We start from the raw sequence: 17,777 nt of genomic DNA, 5'->3' as shown, positions 1-17,777 counted from the left end.
AAAATTATTTATTCATCCTAAAAAGGCAAAACAAAAAATAACATTTGACATTTTAGAACAAATTCAAACTAAAACTAATTACCTATGTATTTTAATATATTTTTTGAGCTGCCTTCCGTTTTCGTGTTAATATTTCCAAAAAAAATAAGAGGTCGCCACTTAAAATAAACTACGTTCTCTTAAATTGTCTGAGCTCTGTGATTGGTCAAAATATGAAACGTGTTGATGACGTCAACAATTATCGAGAATAGAATAATATACAATATACCTATTTTTCTAACATGTAAGAGATAAAAATATGTCATATTATTTGCAGTAATAAAATTGTTGGTTTTAACGTAGTTGTAGTGGCATTTGAAGTTATATAAAATGATAAAATGTACATGGACAACAAATACCCTTTCCATCGTACAAATGGTGGGAACACTGCGTCGTTGTGGACAAAAATATGTTTTTGTTCGACTAAATAGTAACACGACTGGGTGTGTACGAGACTACAAAATTTTCTTTGGATTGCACTAAAAAAAGTGTACAAAATTGTTTGAAGACTATCACTATTAAATTCTATAATGTATATATTTTTTTATTACAAATCGCATCAGCGAAATGGATAATTTTATGGGTGTGACAAAAGTGTTCCTTAGTGGAGAGCTCTTATTTCAACCTCTAGCTGGCAATGGCGAACATAATGCGTTCTACAATATATACGACAAAAAAAAGGCTTATAAGGTGAGTATCATAGTTATATATTTATATTTTTCATTTAAAGGTAAAAGTATGTCAGCAAGCTTCCATTTTGTTGTGCAATTCTGTTTATATATGTTTATAATAATTCTGTGGCAAAAAGGGCCTCAATCTTTTACCTAGAAATGAATGTTTTGTTTACATGTTCTATTAATGGGTAATTACCTCAAGCCATGGTATTATCGCTTAATTACTCGTACTTATACTAGTATTTTATTTTTTACAGATTCCTCTCGATTAGGCGTGGTGCAGTTCAAATGGCTTGACTGGACCTGGAGCGAGCTTCGAAGAGGAGCATTTGTTCTGCTGCAATCATGAAATGACAATTGATAAGTTTCGGGCGTGGCCCCAAGGAAATTTGGTGAAGGTCCACAGGAAGATACTCCTTTGACATACTTAATCTGTAAGTATAACCATTTTTCCCAACATACTTTATGAGTAAAGATAGGATACTTATATTTAGTAATTACAGTAATAAAATTACAAAAAAAATATACACATGACGTTGGCAAAGTCCAGAGTTACATATCACCAGACTGCTTGCTATATAACGTTAACTTATGCGTAATTTTTTTTATAATAAAGAGACACAAAGCATCATGCCTTCATCAACGAAGGCAAATAATGTTCTTTGATATCAAAAACCTAGGTATGTAGAGATATATCTAACCAAGACGCTGCGGGTTGTATGCTGTACTGCGACAGCATTGAATTATAACTAACAATATCTAGTAAACAGCTACTAATTTAATATATTTAGATAATTGTTTATTACTGGTTGTTTACTAGGTATTGCGGGTATAATTCAATGCTAATCGGGGCATGTAACCCACAGAGTTTTGCCTATGAAGTTAGATATCTTTAGCATACTTAGATTTTTGGTATCGAAGAACTTTGCTTGATCTCATCTGATAAGTTTTTTAGGATAATTTTTTTTAATACATTTGAATTAGCTTAACACTTTTAAAGCATTGTGTCTGTTGAGCCATTATGATGAACTTAGTAATATTATGTCATTTTTTAATGTTTAATTTGGCAGTTGACTTTTATTAACTGTCAAGTAGGAGTAACAACTTAACATAGATATTTTTCTTTAATTTTTTTTTGTATTTTAAAGAAATATAGAACAAATTGTAGCAACAAAATTGCGTAATATACAACAATAAATCACTTACCAATGTTATCAAACGATTTATTTTTTGTTATTTATTTATTTATTTAATACACCATTTAACATAAAATATCCAATTACTGAATGGGTGGGAACACAATATGTAATAAAAAAAAGAAAAATGATATATAAATACAAAATTGAATTAAATTGAGACATTGTCATATCATTAACAGATATTGTAACCAATTGTTTTCAGAATTTTTAGATGAATAATTTTATGAGAGAAAAAAATGAAATTTGATTTACAATATTAAAGGATAAAAATGGCTTATATAATTAAGTGCCTAGTATTTTAATATATATGTGCAAAGTAAATAATTTTTATTGTATTTAATCAATTTATGCGCAGCAAAATATTAACAGCTTGAAAATTTTTTTAAATCTAGCATATGAATTATATAACGTAAACATGCATTTTTTAAATAATCCATATTTAAATACATAGTAAAAATAATAGTTTTTATTAATACAAACTGGCATTACTGTTTTATACCAGCAGCACTGATATACTTCGAACTTTACAAAAAATATAAATACAATACAAATAATTTGTTGCGTTAAGATAATGTCTATCATTCGTGATATACAGGGTGTTCCTAAATAAGTGTCGCAATGGAACACTGTAAATTCCTCTTGAAAAAAGATACATTATTTTCCTCTTCCATTTTTCTCTCCGGGCTTTCGTTTTCGAGATACACGGTGTCAAAACTTTCATTTTTTTTTTAATTTTTTGCCAATATCTTAGGAACTGTTTGAACTATAGGACTGAGTTTTTGTACACGCATTACCACTATTAATAGCTACTTTTTCGCACCTTTCTCGAATTCATTGAACGTGCCAGTGGTGGAGATTTTAAGGTATCGTAAGGGTTTTTCCCCCCTAACTTTTACGCCACTGGAAAAATTGACATTTGACAGCAAATTCCGAAGCGCCAATGAATTTTATACAAAAAGAGTTCTCTTGGTTCATTGCTCTAAAGTCAACCGGTTTCAAGAAAAATGAGTTTTTATGAATAAAAACAAATATTTTGCTAACGTTCGAACTTTTGTAATTCAAAAGATAGATAGTAATAATTAACAATTTTAACTAAATTTAACATTTGCAATAAGTAGCTATTAATAGTGGTCATGTGTGTACAAAAGCTCAGTGCTGTAGTTCAAACGGTTCCTGACATCGGCAAAAATCTGAAAAAAAGTTTTGACACCGTGTATCCCCGGTGTAAGACCGGAGAGAAAAATGGAAGAGGAAAAAAAGTTTCTCTTTTCAAGAGGAATTTACAGTTTTCCGTTGCGACACTTATTTAGGAACACCCTATATTTACATATTTTTTTTGTCTTTTATTTAACCGAGTATTTTTGCCACACTGACAGCAAAAAGGAATTTTTAAATAAATACCCTTTTTGTCAAAAGAAGTTGTTGATTCTAAACTTCATTTTCCCTAAACAGAAATATCTAGAGCATTTCACTATACATGTAACACATAACAAGTTGACGTTTTGAAAATTTGTTCAGTTTTCTTTATCAAAACTTTATTATTTTTTTAAATATTTACTGTTTTGAGTTTGGTGTGATGGATCTTGTAGAAATATTTAGAGATTAGACTCTTTTAAACAAACCATTGATGATACATTGGTGGAATCTATTGAACTAAAATTTTGACTAAAAGAACATTGCCGAACTGAAAATGTTTTGTAGATGTCAACTACATATGAGTTACAGTGAAATCTAGCTTTACTGTGAGATATTCTGATTAGGTAAAACTAAATTCATAAAATCGGTCTTGCCATTCTTTTGGCACAAGGGGTTATTTTTTTCTTTTCTAGTTTGGCATAAATATTCCTTTAAATAAAAAAGGACTGTAAAGAATTATTTTTTTCTTTGCAAATGGATCAATTATTATGTTTTGATTTAAAATATTAGAAAATTTGTTTTTGATATGACGTTTTTAACATTTAAACGCAATAATTGAGTAAATTTTATGAAAAATTTTATTTTAATAAATTAACAAAATATTCTCATATTATTATAAACATGGCTACCTGAACGAAAATATTTCTTATTTAAAATGAGAATTGTATTTGAAATGCGGGTGCAACTTTCGGAAACGGAAATCCATTCTAGCAATTTTTCGATTGGATAATGTTTTAACATTGCTCTCCTTTATCAAGTAAACCAAAATTTACGAATATCACCTTTATGCTACGTTAGCAAAAGATTCAGTTGCATGACGTCACAGAGTCATTTAAATTCCTCTCCCTGCTTTGTGTTACGTACGAAATAGCTCGTTGGCGATCCGCGCAGTCAGCTACGCTGTCGATGTAGTCACAAATTCAAAGATGGCTGCAATCAACATTTACGTTCGTTGATAAGAAGCATCGATATTAACTAACTTCACCCTATCTAGTGGAAAATTGTGATAATATAACCTAAAACGGTGTGTTTTAAAGAGAAGTGTACAAAAAACTGTTTAGGTTTTAGTTTTTATTTAAATTTGAAGGTTTTAAATTTCGTTTGTCCGTGTACAGTACAAAATGGCGACTCTTCGTGCTGTTGTTTGGTAATTGATGGAAAAACTTTAATTTATTTGATTTCTATTAAATATATTGCCATTATAACGTTATGATAACGTTGGGGGATGTTTTTTCTATATTATTAAATTTATTTGAAGGTGATAGTTCTCCATAAACGTGTGAAATTTTAGAAAAACTAGCTGTAAAATGCCTGAGGTAAGTTCATCCCTTAAAATATTAATTTAAGGGCTTTTCTGTGGCTACAATTGTTTTTTATTATAATCTGTGGTGTCCTTTAATTGATATTTCAATGTGAACCCAAGGGCGTGGTTCCATGACTTGTAACATATTCTTCACTTTTTCCTTAAATATTTTTGTTTACAAGTGGTTTTTCAGCAATTTTACCCCTTGGCCAGGTGTGTTCCACCGTTTTCTCGATAGATTTGCATTCTTAAGGGTTTTATACACCTAGTAAGCCTAAAATTCTGGATTTTTGAGATGGACCCTTTTTAGCAATTTTGAGCCAAAGTTTGATGTTCACAGCGATAGATCTTTCCGTACACCTCTCTAACAACAAGATCATCATTTTTTATACAGTATTATTTGTTTTCTGTCCAAATATTTAGGTGTAGGAGCATTAGAAGCTTTCAAACACACCCTGCTGTTTTTTACACAAATTTTACATTTTTAATGATGGGTTTACTTATGGGGTAACTTTTTTTGTAACATACAAGGTCTCTAACAGACAAAGAATTGCATATATTCTACACAAATCTTTATATGCCTTCTTAAATAAATATATAGACTGTGTTAAACAAACCACTAGAAGTCAGTCATTAATTGACCCACCCAACCCCCTCGCAATTTTTGTCTTAAAATTAATCGTTTCAAACCTATTTCAAGTAATAAATCAGTCCCAGTTTCATAAAACTTTAATACTAATACAACTTTTCAGGTACATTTGTCTCAAAAAGACATCAATTTATAACTTTTCTACCCCCTAACCTCAAAACTACAGGTATAAATACAAAACATAAATAAAGATGTATTAACAAATCGCATTTGTGTTTTTGTAATTGTTAAAAGGAACACAGAAATCTGTTCTTTGTCATACAACCTTTCAGATTCTGATAGTATAATGTGATTTAAACTTAAAACAACCCCTATTTGGGACGATACTTTATATATGATATATTAAAGTAAACATTGTTTCTCATGGAGAGTGTTGAAACTTGTATTACAAAGTTTTAAATTGTATTAAAAAGGTAATCAAACTACTTTTTCCTTGATTTTACTAAAGATATTTGAAAATATATTCATTCATTACTAAATTTTATGCCTCATGGTTGTAAGTCAAAGTAAATACAAATTAGTCACACAATTATTTATACTACTTGAATATAAACGACTTGTAATGGATCTTATAGATGGGAGAAGGATCAGATACTGAAAATTCGGCCTCAGGATCAGACAATGAGACTAAAAGCGAATCGTCATCCAACAATTCAGGTTCCGAAAGGTAGGTAATTTTTTATTTTTGTGTGCTTGCATTTAATATATATCCATAAACATGTTCTAATTTTTTAAGAAATAAATATTTTTTCAAAATTATATTTTTAAGAAGAAATTACATTTTACGAAAATGTTCAATGCAAAGTTAAGGTTGAAAAACATGGACATAATTTTTTTTTTTAATTTGCCTTATTAAAAAAGCATTAACTTTAATCAGTTTAAGTGTTTTCGTACACTCTTATTTACATATGTATATCACAGATGTATATATACACCTTAGTTTTTGTCTTACCATCTGAGAAAACATAGAAGGTAAATGTTTTCTTTCTTCGTCCAGTGGTTCAGGTTCCTCATCATCAGGTTCTGGCTCTGAAAGTGGTGCAGAACAGGAAAATGTAGAAAATGGTTCCGGAAATGAAGAAAATGAGGAATTAAAAAACGAAGACAGTCAAGACACAAATTTCTCAAATCCAAGTAGTCCAAATACGTCGCCAGATTCCAAACCTAAAAGGTTGTCTGACTCATCAAAGGAGGTAAGTAATAAATTTTGATATTTTCATAACCGTATGAAACGGTATTGTTCATAAAACTTTCATAAAAAGTTAAATCATTTAATTTTTTGTGTAGATTTTATAATTTTATATATATATTGAACCAAAATTGTATATAGTTTCGCAAATATAGAATGTGTTTGCGTAAAATGTAGTTTTATAGTATACATTTTTTGAGATATATATTATACTTGGAAAAAATTAGTATATTACTTATTGTGTATTATTTTTCCTGCATCTTTGAGCACTTGTCAGCTATGTAAAAAAAATTTCAATGTACTGGCCGACATTCTTGCTCTATTGAAAATCAGATATTCATGGTGATTACTTTTCTATTAGCTGGAAAAAAGCCCAGACGACTATAGCATTCGTAGGTCAGCTCGACCAAGAAAAGAACCACAAAGACTGCAAAATAAAGATAGTGAGAAAAATAAGAAAAATGACGAATGGAAGTACAATGATGCAAGTTCCTCGGAATCGGATAATGAACTACGAGGAAAGCCCCCACCGAGCAAAAGGGTGGGGGCAAGGTCACGTGCTACTGTGATAAAGAAGAAACCTGTGAAAAAGACCAGAAATAAATATAGTTCTGAAGAAGAAAGTAGCGATGAAGACACAGATGAGGACAGTCGACGAGCTGTATCTAGAAGATCAGCTGCTACCGTCAGTTACAAAGAAGAAAGTGAAGACGAAAAAACTGATTCTGAAGATCTGCTAGAAGTTGATAATAATGAACCAGTCGAGACAGTGCCTGAAGAAAAGTGTGAAACTATAGAAAGGATTCTAGCACAAAGAAGAGGCAAAAAAGGAGGTGAATATTTTAGCTCTATCATTTATCAAGTGGGATAATTTTAAAACGTACCGTGCTGTAAAATTATATTACCAAATTTTTATTGGAAACTGAAAAAGGGACAGTATTTTTCTATATAAAGGTACTTATTTAGAAAACTTTCAGTGTTATTTTTATAAATATATCAAAAATAAATTTAGAAGTTTAGTAGCTTGAATATTTTTTGAGAATATACTTGATTGTTTTTATAGATTAAAAATTAGATTCTTCAAAAACTTGTCCCAAATTATTATTATTTTTTTTTATAATAGCGTTATTGATGGTAGTTGTCCACAATCTATTAGATGTAATGGAAACTTGCTTATATGCATAAATTGGTTACAGTTACGGGTAATATTACAACAATCTATTACATAGAAGAAAATGGTGACCCTAATGAAGGTGTTGATTCAAATGATATGGAAAGCACCGAGGATCAGTACTTCATCAAATGGAAAGACTGGGCCCATATTCATAATACTTGGGAATCCGACATTTCTCTTCGAGAACAAAAAGTCAAAGGTTTAAAAAAATTGGAGAATTACATTAAAAAAGAAGTTGAAATTCAACAGTGGTTAAAGTATTCCACGCCGGAAGATGTAGAATATTACGAATGCCAACTTGAGTTATCACAAGATCTTTTGAAAAGCTACAATGACGTTGAAAGGATAATAGGTAGGGGTTTCATATTATCTTTGGGTATCAATGATTACAATTCGAATATTATTGCAGCCAAATATGATAAACCTGATGGTGGCACCGATTATTTTATTAAATGGGAGAGTCTTCCATATGCCGATTCAACATGGGAAGACTCCGCCTTGATACAGAGGAAGTGGCCTCATAAAATAAAAGAATTTGAAGATAGGGAGTCCTCGTCAAAGACACCAACGAAGCACTGTAAAGTCTTGAAATGCCGACCTAAGTTTCATGAAGTCAAAACTCAGCCTGAATATATGACTGGTCGTGATAATGTAAGGGTTTTAGTGAAACTGTAGCTGATGTCTCTAATAAAAAAAATTTTAGAATTTAGTTCTGAGGGACTACCAAATCCATGGTTTAAACTGGATGATTCATTCATGGACAAAAGAGAACTCGGTAATCTTAGCTGATGAAATGGGTCTTGGTAAAACGATACAGGTAATAAATAATTCCAGGTAAATATAAAATTGATTTTTTAGATTTTTAATGGATACTATTTTTTGTTCAGACAATATGCTTTCTGTACTATCTCTTCAACACGCACCATTTACGAGGACCGTTCCTGTGTGTAGTGCCCCTTTCAACAATGACTTCATGGCAGCGCGAATTCGCACAGTGGGCACCCGATATGAATTTTGTCACTTACATAGGAGATGTCCAGTCGAGAGACACAGTAATACATATTTTCTTTTTTTTATATAAGATTGCATATTAAGATTTAAAATTTTTAGATTCGTCAGTACGAGTGGTGTTACGAAGGCTCGAAAAGACTGAAATTTAGTGCTATTCTCACTACGTATGAAATCGTGCTTAAAGATAAGGCTTTTCTAGGCAGTCTAAGTTGGGCGGTTCTATTAGTCGACGAAGCACATCGGTAATATTAATAGTTTTTTCAATGTAACGATTATTGTTAAAACTTTACTATTTTTTAGCCTGAAAAATGATGATTCATTATTATACAAGGCTTTGATGGAGTTCGACACCAATCATAGGCTGCTAATTACGGGTACACCTTTACAAAATAGTCTCAAAGAGTTATGGGCACTACTTCATTTCATAATGCCGCAAAAGTATGAATACAATTTAAACAGTTTTTTAAATTTATAATGTATCAATATTTTCTTAGGTTTAACTCTTGGGAAGAATTCGAAAAAGACCATGAAAATGCATCTACAAAGGGTTATGGAAAGTTACATAAACAATTGGAACCATTCATTCTGAGAAGAGTAAAAAAAGATGTGGAGAAGTCCCTTCCTGCTAAAGTTGAACAAATTTTACGAGTGGAAATGACTGCAATACAAAAACAGTACTACAAATGGATTTTAACAAAAAATTACAATGCACTTCGAAGAGGTGTTAAAGGTTCAACAAATACTTTCCTAAATATTGTAATTGAACTTAAAAAGTGCTGCAATCACGCTTTTTTAACAAAACCGACAGAATATGAAAACCAGAATTCTCAACAAGATCACCTTCAAATGTTGTTGCGTGGGTCGGGAAAATTAGTATTATTGGACAAACTTTTAATTAGGCTTCGTGAGACGGGCCATCGAGTTTTGATTTTCTCACAAATGGTCAGAATGTTGGATATCTTGGCAGAATATCTGCAACTGCGACATTTCCCTTTTCAACGACTAGATGGTGGCATTAAAGGTGAACTTAGAAAACAAGCTTTGGATCATTTCAACGCAGATGGGTCTCAAGATTTTTGTTTCCTGCTATCGACACGTGCTGGCGGCCTTGGCATTAACTTAGCAACTGCCGATACCGTTATTATTTTTGACTCTGATTGGAACCCGCAAAACGATCTTCAAGCACAGGCCAGGGCTCATAGAATTGGACAGAAAAATCAAGTGAACATATACAGATTAGTTACTGCAAGGTCGGTTGAAGAAGAAATTGTGGAACGTGCCAAACAAAAAATGGTGTTGGATCATTTGGTTATCCAACGTATGGACACTACTGGAAGAACTGTCTTGGATAAAAAGGGATCTTCCAATAATAATCCGTTCAATAAAGAAGATCTCACTGCTATATTGAAGTTTGGTGCTGAAGAATTATTCAAGGACGAAGACGAAGATGAGGAGCCAAATGTAAGTTCACTAGAAACTTAAAAGTTAAAATGAATTTATATCTGTGTTTTTATAGTGTGATATTGACGAAATTTTACGGCGGGCTGAAACGAGAGATGATGCCCCAGCTATGGTTGGTGATGAACTTCTTTCTGCTTTCAAAGTAGCAAGTTTTGCGGCATTTGATGAAGATGCTGAACCTTCGCCTACAGATAATGCAGGGGATGAAGAAAGTAAAGATTGGGATGAAATCATTCCAGAAAAACTCAGGAAGAAAGTAGAGGAAGAAGAAAGGAATAAAGAAATGGAAGATTTGTATCTTCCACCAAGGAGTCGAAAAACATTGCAACAAATTAATCAATCAGAAAGTGATGGTGAAGATGGTAAGGGGAGGAAAAAAAGGAAAAAAGATGGAGATGAATCCGGCGGGTCCAGTGGAGAAGCTGAAGACACCGATGATGAACGACCAAGAAAACGTGGAAGACCACCTGCTGGTAACAGGGAGAAAATTAAGAATTTCAGTGATGCTGAGGTGATTAATAAATTCGGTACTAGTTTTTATAATAATATTGGTTTATTTTTAGATTCGACGGTTCATCAAAAGCTATAAAAAGTTCAGTGCACCACTTAAGAGATTAGAAGATATAGCCTGTGATGCTGAACTGCAAGAAAAACCACTCTCAGAATTAAAAAAATTGGGTGAACTGTTACAAGAAAGGTGCCGAGCATTCATGAATGAACAAACCAAAGAAAACACGGAGTCCAATAACCAAGATGAAAATAAGGGGAAGAAGAGACTAAGGGGTCCATCATTCAAACTGGGTGGTGTATCCGTCAATGCAAAAACTATGATGGCATGCGAAGAGGAGTTACAACCTCTTGATGAAGTCTTACCTGTAGATGCCGAAGAACGAAGTCGTTGGATGTTTGACGGTAAAACTAAAACTGCCCATTTTGATGTAGAATGGGGAGCAGAGGAAGACACAAAAATACTAAAAGGTATTTATACGTATGGTTTGGGATCTTGGGAACAAATAAAACTTGATCCGACACTGGGAATTGGTGATAAAATATTATTAAATGAAGATAAAAAACCTCAAGCGAAACATCTACAGTCTAGGGCGGAATACTTGCTCCGAATATTGAAGAAGCAGTTAGATCAGAAGAAGGGTGTCCCGAAACCAAAAAGACAAAGAAAACCAAAAGAACGGGATAAATTACCTTTAACAAAAGAAATCGTAGAAGATGATATCAGTTCAAATGATGAGTCGACAACACATAGTAATACTACACTTAGCAGTACATCAGTAGTCAATAAGAAAATCATTAAACCCCTGATTAAAAAAGAAGAAAAGGATGAAGAGGCCGGCAATAAAAGTAATGCAGAGAAGAAGAAGAAAAAGAAGGAAAAGAAAAAAGACAAGAAAGTGTCGGGGCCGATGTATTTTTCAACTAATGAACCAATTGCTCTTAACGTACTAGGAGATTTAGATCCTGCGATATTCAATGAGTGTAAGGAAAAAATGAGACCTGTAAAGAAAGCTTTGAAGGCTCTTGACAATCCCGATCAGTCTTTTTCAGAATCGGAGCAAGTTCAACATACAAGAGAATGTCTCTTACAAATAGGAGAACAAATTACTAGTTGTCTTGATCAGTATTCAGATCCTGAGAAAATTAAAGAATGGAGAAGGTATGTTGATTAAATTTCCATAAATATGTTTATAATTTTTTTTTTTTTTTTTTCAGCAATTTGTGGTACTTTGTTTCGAAATTTACTGAATATGACGCAAAGAAGTTGTATAAATTGTATAAAAAAGCTTGCAAGAAATCGGAAAAATCTGAAAAGAAAGAGAAAGACAAAGATGTAAGTTCTCTTTAAAGTGGAAAATTCGGTGTTTTTTAACTCGTTTCTTTTTTTTTTTTAGGACGGTGCGTCAACTAGTAAAGAAAAATCTAAACATGTTTCTAAAGACAACAACAACAAAGATGGTAACAAAGAACATGTTAAAAGAAAACATGAAGGCGAATCAGAGAAGGAAGAGTCGAAAAAGCATCATGGTGAAAAGTAAGTACATATACAATAAAACGAAACCAACATATTAGTTTTTTTATAATTGATAGGAAGGAAAGAAAGCAGAAATACCCTGAAAAGGAAAAAGAACGAAAACGAACACGGGATGAAACTACTCCGGAGGAGGAAAGCGATTTTCGATTTAATCGGCATAGGAAACCTGGAGGTTCTCAAAAACTCTTTAGGCACGATCAGCATCCTCATATAGACCATGATAGGTGGCTTGGCAATCAACAAAGAGAAAGATTCCCCGTAGACCACAAACGACCCTTTGATTTCCAACGACCGTCGAATTACCATAGAGAAAGGGATTACCCGAGACCTCCTGATAAAAGGTAATACGTTTATAAATTTTTTTAAACAATACTTAGTTTTTAATAAAATAATTATATATAACGTTCATTCACAAAAGTTGTATGCTTCTTTTGCTGTGCTCGTACAGCTGCTGGAATGACCTGGAGTACTACTCTTTCTTTAAAACGTTCTCCCTTCAAATTCATTATGGATAGTCCCGGGCGAGAATCGGACAAAGAAATTAACATCATTTTGATTTTCGACTTTGTAATTTTTCATGTGTGTCTGCCTGTTCAACAAAATTGCGTGAAGTTTTCACTCGTCAAAACAAAATTTGATTGCGCCACGCTGCTCCATCATGAAAATTGGGACTCGGCGACAAAAACACATCTATTTCAAACGGACACAGCTGGCCAGTAAATGAAGTTGCACCACTGAAATCTTAACTGTGGGTAACTCAGGAATGATGATACTACATAGTTTGGCCGTTGGACGATAGTGCTAGTTGTAAATTTTATACAAAATTAGTTCCGGAACTTTTTGAATAAACTGTATATTATGAATTATAGATCTCCAGATGGCAAGGGGGATTGGAGGCAGCAGTACCAGCGGAGAGATATTTTATCCGGAGGAAGGCCCCACCCGTACTACCCTCCAAACTTTGTTCCGCCTATGTACCCACCAGAGCAGTATAGAGATCGGTTTCCAGCTGGTGACTGGCGACCTCCAGATAGAGACTATAGATATGACCGTCGTCAACAATAAATTATAAATATTTACTTAAAATATGACTAATTTGTACATGTTGAAATGTACCTCATTTTTGTATTATAGATAGTACTCATGGAACCTTTTTTGAGAAGTTATTGAGAACCAGTTTAAAGTGTAATTTATAATTTAATGATTTCGGTCGTCTTTCTCAATAATTTTTCAGAATTTTTGCATTTTTTGATTACCAAATGTTTTATATTGATTTGTTTTGATTGTATATTTTTAATTGTTTATAAAGGAGGCTGTGTTATGTCGACATTCATATATATCTATATATTATATATATGCAGGCCTACCAACACAGTGTATATGATTGGTGTACATACAGATAGATAAATATGTTTTGATATTATTTGTTTCAACTGTTTTCGACGATTAAACCCTTCACCTCTTTCACCTTAATTGTTTTATGTCCTACCCTTTTTCCTTCATCATAATTGTCTTTTTTTTAAATGAAAGGTATAAATATAATTTTTTCAATATAATTTATTACGTACATGTATACAACTAAAATTAATTATTTTTAATAGTCTGGAAGTCATATTTAAAATATAATTACTCTTCCATGTCAATAAAATTACAACTTGTGTAAATCAACAAAGCGAGAAGCAAGCATAAAATTGTAGCATTTGAAATCGAAAGTTTACAGAACAAAAAAATTTGTACTTGTACTAATACACAAAATATATTTATTAAACGCTATAGAAAATAAATATTTCTGTGGGCAAGATAATGATTAATATTTCATGAAAAATGTATCATATTTAAAGCAAAATTCCTGAATAATCACCACCTTATCCACTGTAACGGATGGAGTAATACAAAAACTGATATTCATTCAAATATTCCTTGGTATCTTATTCCTCAAGACTAACGCACTTTCAGCCGAGATTATAGGGAGAGCATTATCGTAATGGAATTGAATGAGATGACTGACGCTATTAAACATCCTATCCTTCGTTCGTACCTAAACCAACAAAAAAAACCACTTAAAAATTGAAAATTAAATACTAATACACTTACCACTCCTTCAGGGTCAATAAGCAGCAAATGTTTCTTATTACTGTCTTGCATTCCGGAAAGGACAAACTGACGTTCAACGGTATTTGTCGACTCTCGAACTAGGAAATCTCCGTCTTTCTGTAACAGGCTCTCCGCTTCAGCTCTACTTATCCTACCGTGAAACCAAATTTCATTTTCGAGCTCTGCGATCGGATCGTTATCACTTTTTCCATAAGCAGGTGTTAAAGACGTGTGCTGGTTGAAGGGCTCTAAAAATAAGATAGACTGTGTATTTTCTTATACAACGGTTTAAAAAATACTTACGCATATCAAAGACATCCCTTGGGATCACAACACTGTCGTTAACATAATCATGATGAGGCCCATCGTGCGCGAGTATATCTGAACTAAGATCTATTAAATTTGGGGTCTGTACAGGTGGTAATGTTGTGAAAGGTGGTACTGAAGATGGCAACGGAGGTACTGGAGGTGGCTCGCACACATCTGGTGGTACTTTCCCAGGTAAATCATTGTAGTAGTCTTTATCAGCATCGCCTCCCGTTGATGTCGATGGATGACCCATCGCTATCCCCAAACTGCTACAATAACAATTGCAAGTACCAGCATAAACTTAAAAAATGCATATTACTCACACTATCGGTGACTTATTCGTAAATTGTTGAAATCTCAGTTCAAATGCTTGCCCTATTGTCGAGATTACATCTTTTGCTAAACCTCCACCGCATTCCAAAACATAACATGCTCTTAAATCATTTGCATCTTTTGCTATGTACCCTACGAAGTCTAATGTGTCCTGAAGAATATTAAAAAATTAATAAAACCTTTATAAATGATTTATAACTTACGCTATCTCCTCCTGATGCAAATGATATCCTAGGCATTTCATGTGTGGCGATAATTTGATTAGTATCTAATGATGTCAATGACAAGTTAACACTGGAGACGTTCAAGTTAACATTTGTACCGGCATATTTTAAATTTGGAGTATCTGCAATTGCTTTTAGTACCTTCTTGTCTACTTTACGCTTTTTATCCACAGTTTTTAGTCTCGATGTTTCACATACTCTATTAATGCATTCTCTAAAATAAAATAGTGTTGTAATTGAATAATTGAGAATTAATTTATATTTTTTATTACAACTTACTTTGCTACATTCGATCTAGTTTTAAAATCCAGCGTTTTCATGGATACTTTAACTTCCAAACATCCCACATACTATAAAATAGTAATAACAACAGAACACTATTGTTTGCATTTCATCGAGACTTGTTAACCTTACCCGTACAGCATATGTCGCTCCCTGTTTGGCAATGAGTTTATCGGAATGAATCCAACCACTTGATGGTTTAATGTTAAATGCAGACATTTTCGACAATTTCCAAAAATTGTTAACACGGGTGTATACACCTGTTAGTTAAGTTTATTAATCATGTTAACACATTTATGGGGAATTAAACCGTCAATTATGTTTCTTCATAATATATATCACATTACTTGGGTACTATGGCAACTGAGTCATATTTTTCTGAGTATCTGTGGATTTTTTATCACATTAAAGGCTAATCTTTAAACAAAATCTATACCACAAAATATAATCTATACTTTATTAAATAAATGACAAGTCAACTTCCAGAATGAAGCAACAAGCAACGGAAAAAGAGAAAACACAGAGCCTCTATAGGGCACACAACATAACGTTAGGTACCAGTGATCACGAGAACGCCATAATTTTCTATTTCTCTCACTCTCTTATGTATGAGTTAAACAAGAAAAATTAAGTTCGAATTATTTGCATCTCTTTCTACAACAAAAAATATTCTAAAATATATAATAATTCAAGATTATTTTTGATAATGACAGAAAACGTTGGGAAATAGCTATAAATATGATTTATTTATACCTTTGTTCAATAGATGTCGGGATATAACAAACTTCTTACTTTTTAGTTCGGTAATCCACTCAGTGGCGTATCTTCTTATTTTAAATTAAATATTATTAATTATTATTTAATGATATTTAATATTTAATCAATGTAANGATGAATTCGGGATTATACGTGATATTATGCAAAACCATTTGCTGCAAATTCTAACACTTGTTGCGATGGAGAAACCTGCTACTTGCCAACCAGATGATATTAGAGATGAGAAAGTAAAAGTCCTGAAAAGCATTAAGGTGCTGGAATTAAAAGATGTCGTTTTGGGACAATACGTTGGCAATACTGAGGGAGAGGGTGAAGCTAAACTTAACTCCAAAAGAATTATTTCAAATCTCATTCCTTGTTTAATAACATACATATACACGAATTACATAGGTATTAACCCAGATAATACAAAGACGTACCTTTTCATTACATGTATGGGACCAATGAATTATTACATTTCAATACCTGTTGTCCTTATATGTTGCTAGTATAAGAGAAGGCTACTACCATTTTCGACGTTTTCAGAACATTTCTCGTACAACTTTTTTAGACATTTTTTATTTTTTGTGTCGTATACAGTGTGATTTAAATTACTGCTATTATCACAACTTCAGTATTAATGGAAAAAATAAAAATCAAATTTCACAAATTTTCTATTGGTTAATAAGCACGTTTAATATTGAATACCTCTTAATATACTTATTGTATTACAAATACTTACTTTAGAAAAGTACGTTTTAAAAAAACTTAGACCTTAAAATGTTTTCCTTTAATTACGAGAAAATAATTCTCATGAAATTACCTAGATATATCCTATATTTAATTATTAGGCAAGGTTGAGGCTGTTTAATGTATTTCCTCCTAGCTGGCTTATTCACTCATGTGTATTTGAACCAGTCATTAATGAGATAATTTATTAATGCATATACATATATTTATTTGTCTTTTTTTTAATAGGTACATAGTTTGTAATCGTACATACATTTTTTCTTTTATAGAAATATAGGCAAAATCTACGCCACTGATTAGATAACTGTTGCATAATTATTTTGCTCTCCCTATAGATTCGTAAACCATTTATTAATTGAAATATATTAGAATTTGCCAGTCAGCCTTAGCGCCTCTTAAAATTTTGCACACCAAATGACATTTAGAAACAAAATGAGCATTACGTATGTATACATATCTCTCTCCAACGTGCAATTTCGATGACGTATAGATTACCTGTCTTTAATTGATGATTTGAACCTTTTTGCACCGTCAGTTGTTACATTTTTGAAATGTGATGCTTGAATCTCTAGATCTTAGATCAAGAAATTTTTAGTGCATATTATCATTAGTATCTGGTAATTTCTTATTAAATATCGCATTTTATTCAATAATTAACCATTAAAATGAGCATTTCCGAACAGAAACCAAGTAAGTACGCAATATTTATTAGTTAATTTAAGCTTTTTATGTATTCTCTGACTTGCAACTTATACAAATTAAATTTGGCGTACACTTTTTGACTAAATCGCGGTGAGGTAGGTAACTATACAGGCAATACACAGGTTGTGCAACTTTTTACAAATGAATATTTTAAATAATACATATATA

The 17,777-nt window shown here is 32.2% G+C and overlaps 3 protein-coding genes across 5 annotated transcripts in view; 2 read left to right on the top strand and 1 right to left on the bottom strand.

The window, feature by feature from the left end:
- Window positions 1-319: 319 nt before the first annotated feature.
- Window positions 320-13,626, top strand: LOC108907451 (chromodomain-helicase-DNA-binding protein 1). Of its 2 annotated transcripts, XM_018711135.2 has the most exons (18): window positions 320-729; window positions 971-1,147; window positions 5,856-5,947; window positions 6,278-6,473; window positions 6,831-7,302; window positions 7,666-7,995; window positions 8,053-8,294; window positions 8,347-8,460; window positions 8,531-8,695; window positions 8,754-8,896; window positions 8,955-9,092; window positions 9,149-10,115; window positions 10,171-10,626; window positions 10,679-11,784; window positions 11,841-11,958; window positions 12,020-12,159; window positions 12,216-12,500; window positions 13,029-13,626. In XM_018711135.2, exons 3-18 carry the CDS (start codon window positions 5,856-5,858, stop codon window positions 13,222-13,224), a joined length of 5,160 nt encoding a protein of 1,719 aa, XP_018566651.1. In that variant the 5' UTR covers window positions 320-729; window positions 971-1,147; the 3' UTR covers window positions 13,225-13,626. The 2 variants fall into 2 exon arrangements, with proteins under 2 accessions (XP_018566651.1, XP_018566650.1); XM_018711134.2 differs by lacking the exons at window positions 320-729; window positions 971-1,147 and adding an exon at window positions 4,220-4,644.
- A 102-nt stretch (window positions 13,627-13,728) lies between these two features.
- Window positions 13,729-15,894, bottom strand: LOC108907350 (SHC-transforming protein 1). 2 transcript variants are annotated; one of them, XM_018710995.1, is made up of 7 exons: window positions 15,534-15,894; window positions 15,399-15,469; window positions 15,099-15,333; window positions 14,886-15,046; window positions 14,557-14,831; window positions 14,254-14,501; window positions 13,729-14,197 (listed from the first exon to the last, which is right to left on the bottom strand). In XM_018710995.1, the coding sequence occupies exons 1-7, from the start codon at window positions 15,618-15,620 to the stop codon at window positions 14,069-14,071; spliced, it is 1,206 nt and encodes a 401-aa protein (XP_018566511.1). In that variant the 5' UTR covers window positions 15,621-15,894; the 3' UTR covers window positions 13,729-14,068. The 2 variants fall into 2 exon arrangements, with proteins under 2 accessions (XP_018566511.1, XP_018566512.1); XM_018710996.2 differs by having other exon boundaries at window positions 14,557-14,828.
- Window positions 15,895-17,396: 1,502 nt separating this feature from the next.
- LOC108907426 (glucose-6-phosphate 1-dehydrogenase) overlaps window positions 17,397-17,777 on the top strand; it is a 4,000-nt gene continuing 3,619 nt past the window's right edge. Inside the window, exon 1 of the mRNA XM_018711095.1 lies at window positions 17,397-17,597. Within this exon, the coding sequence (XP_018566611.1) occupies window positions 17,573-17,597 (25 nt within the window). The 5' untranslated portion in view covers window positions 17,397-17,572. The remainder of the gene's footprint in view (window positions 17,598-17,777) is intronic.

This window comes from Anoplophora glabripennis, unplaced genomic scaffold (assembly GCF_000390285.2).
Source record: "Anoplophora glabripennis isolate ALB-LARVAE unplaced genomic scaffold, Agla_2.0 scaffold5, whole genome shotgun sequence".
In the NCBI taxonomy this organism is placed as follows: domain Eukaryota; kingdom Metazoa; phylum Arthropoda; class Insecta; order Coleoptera; family Cerambycidae; genus Anoplophora; species Anoplophora glabripennis.
The sequence above is the reverse complement of the archived record's forward strand: the minus strand, read 5'-3'. Positions and strand labels throughout refer to the sequence as shown.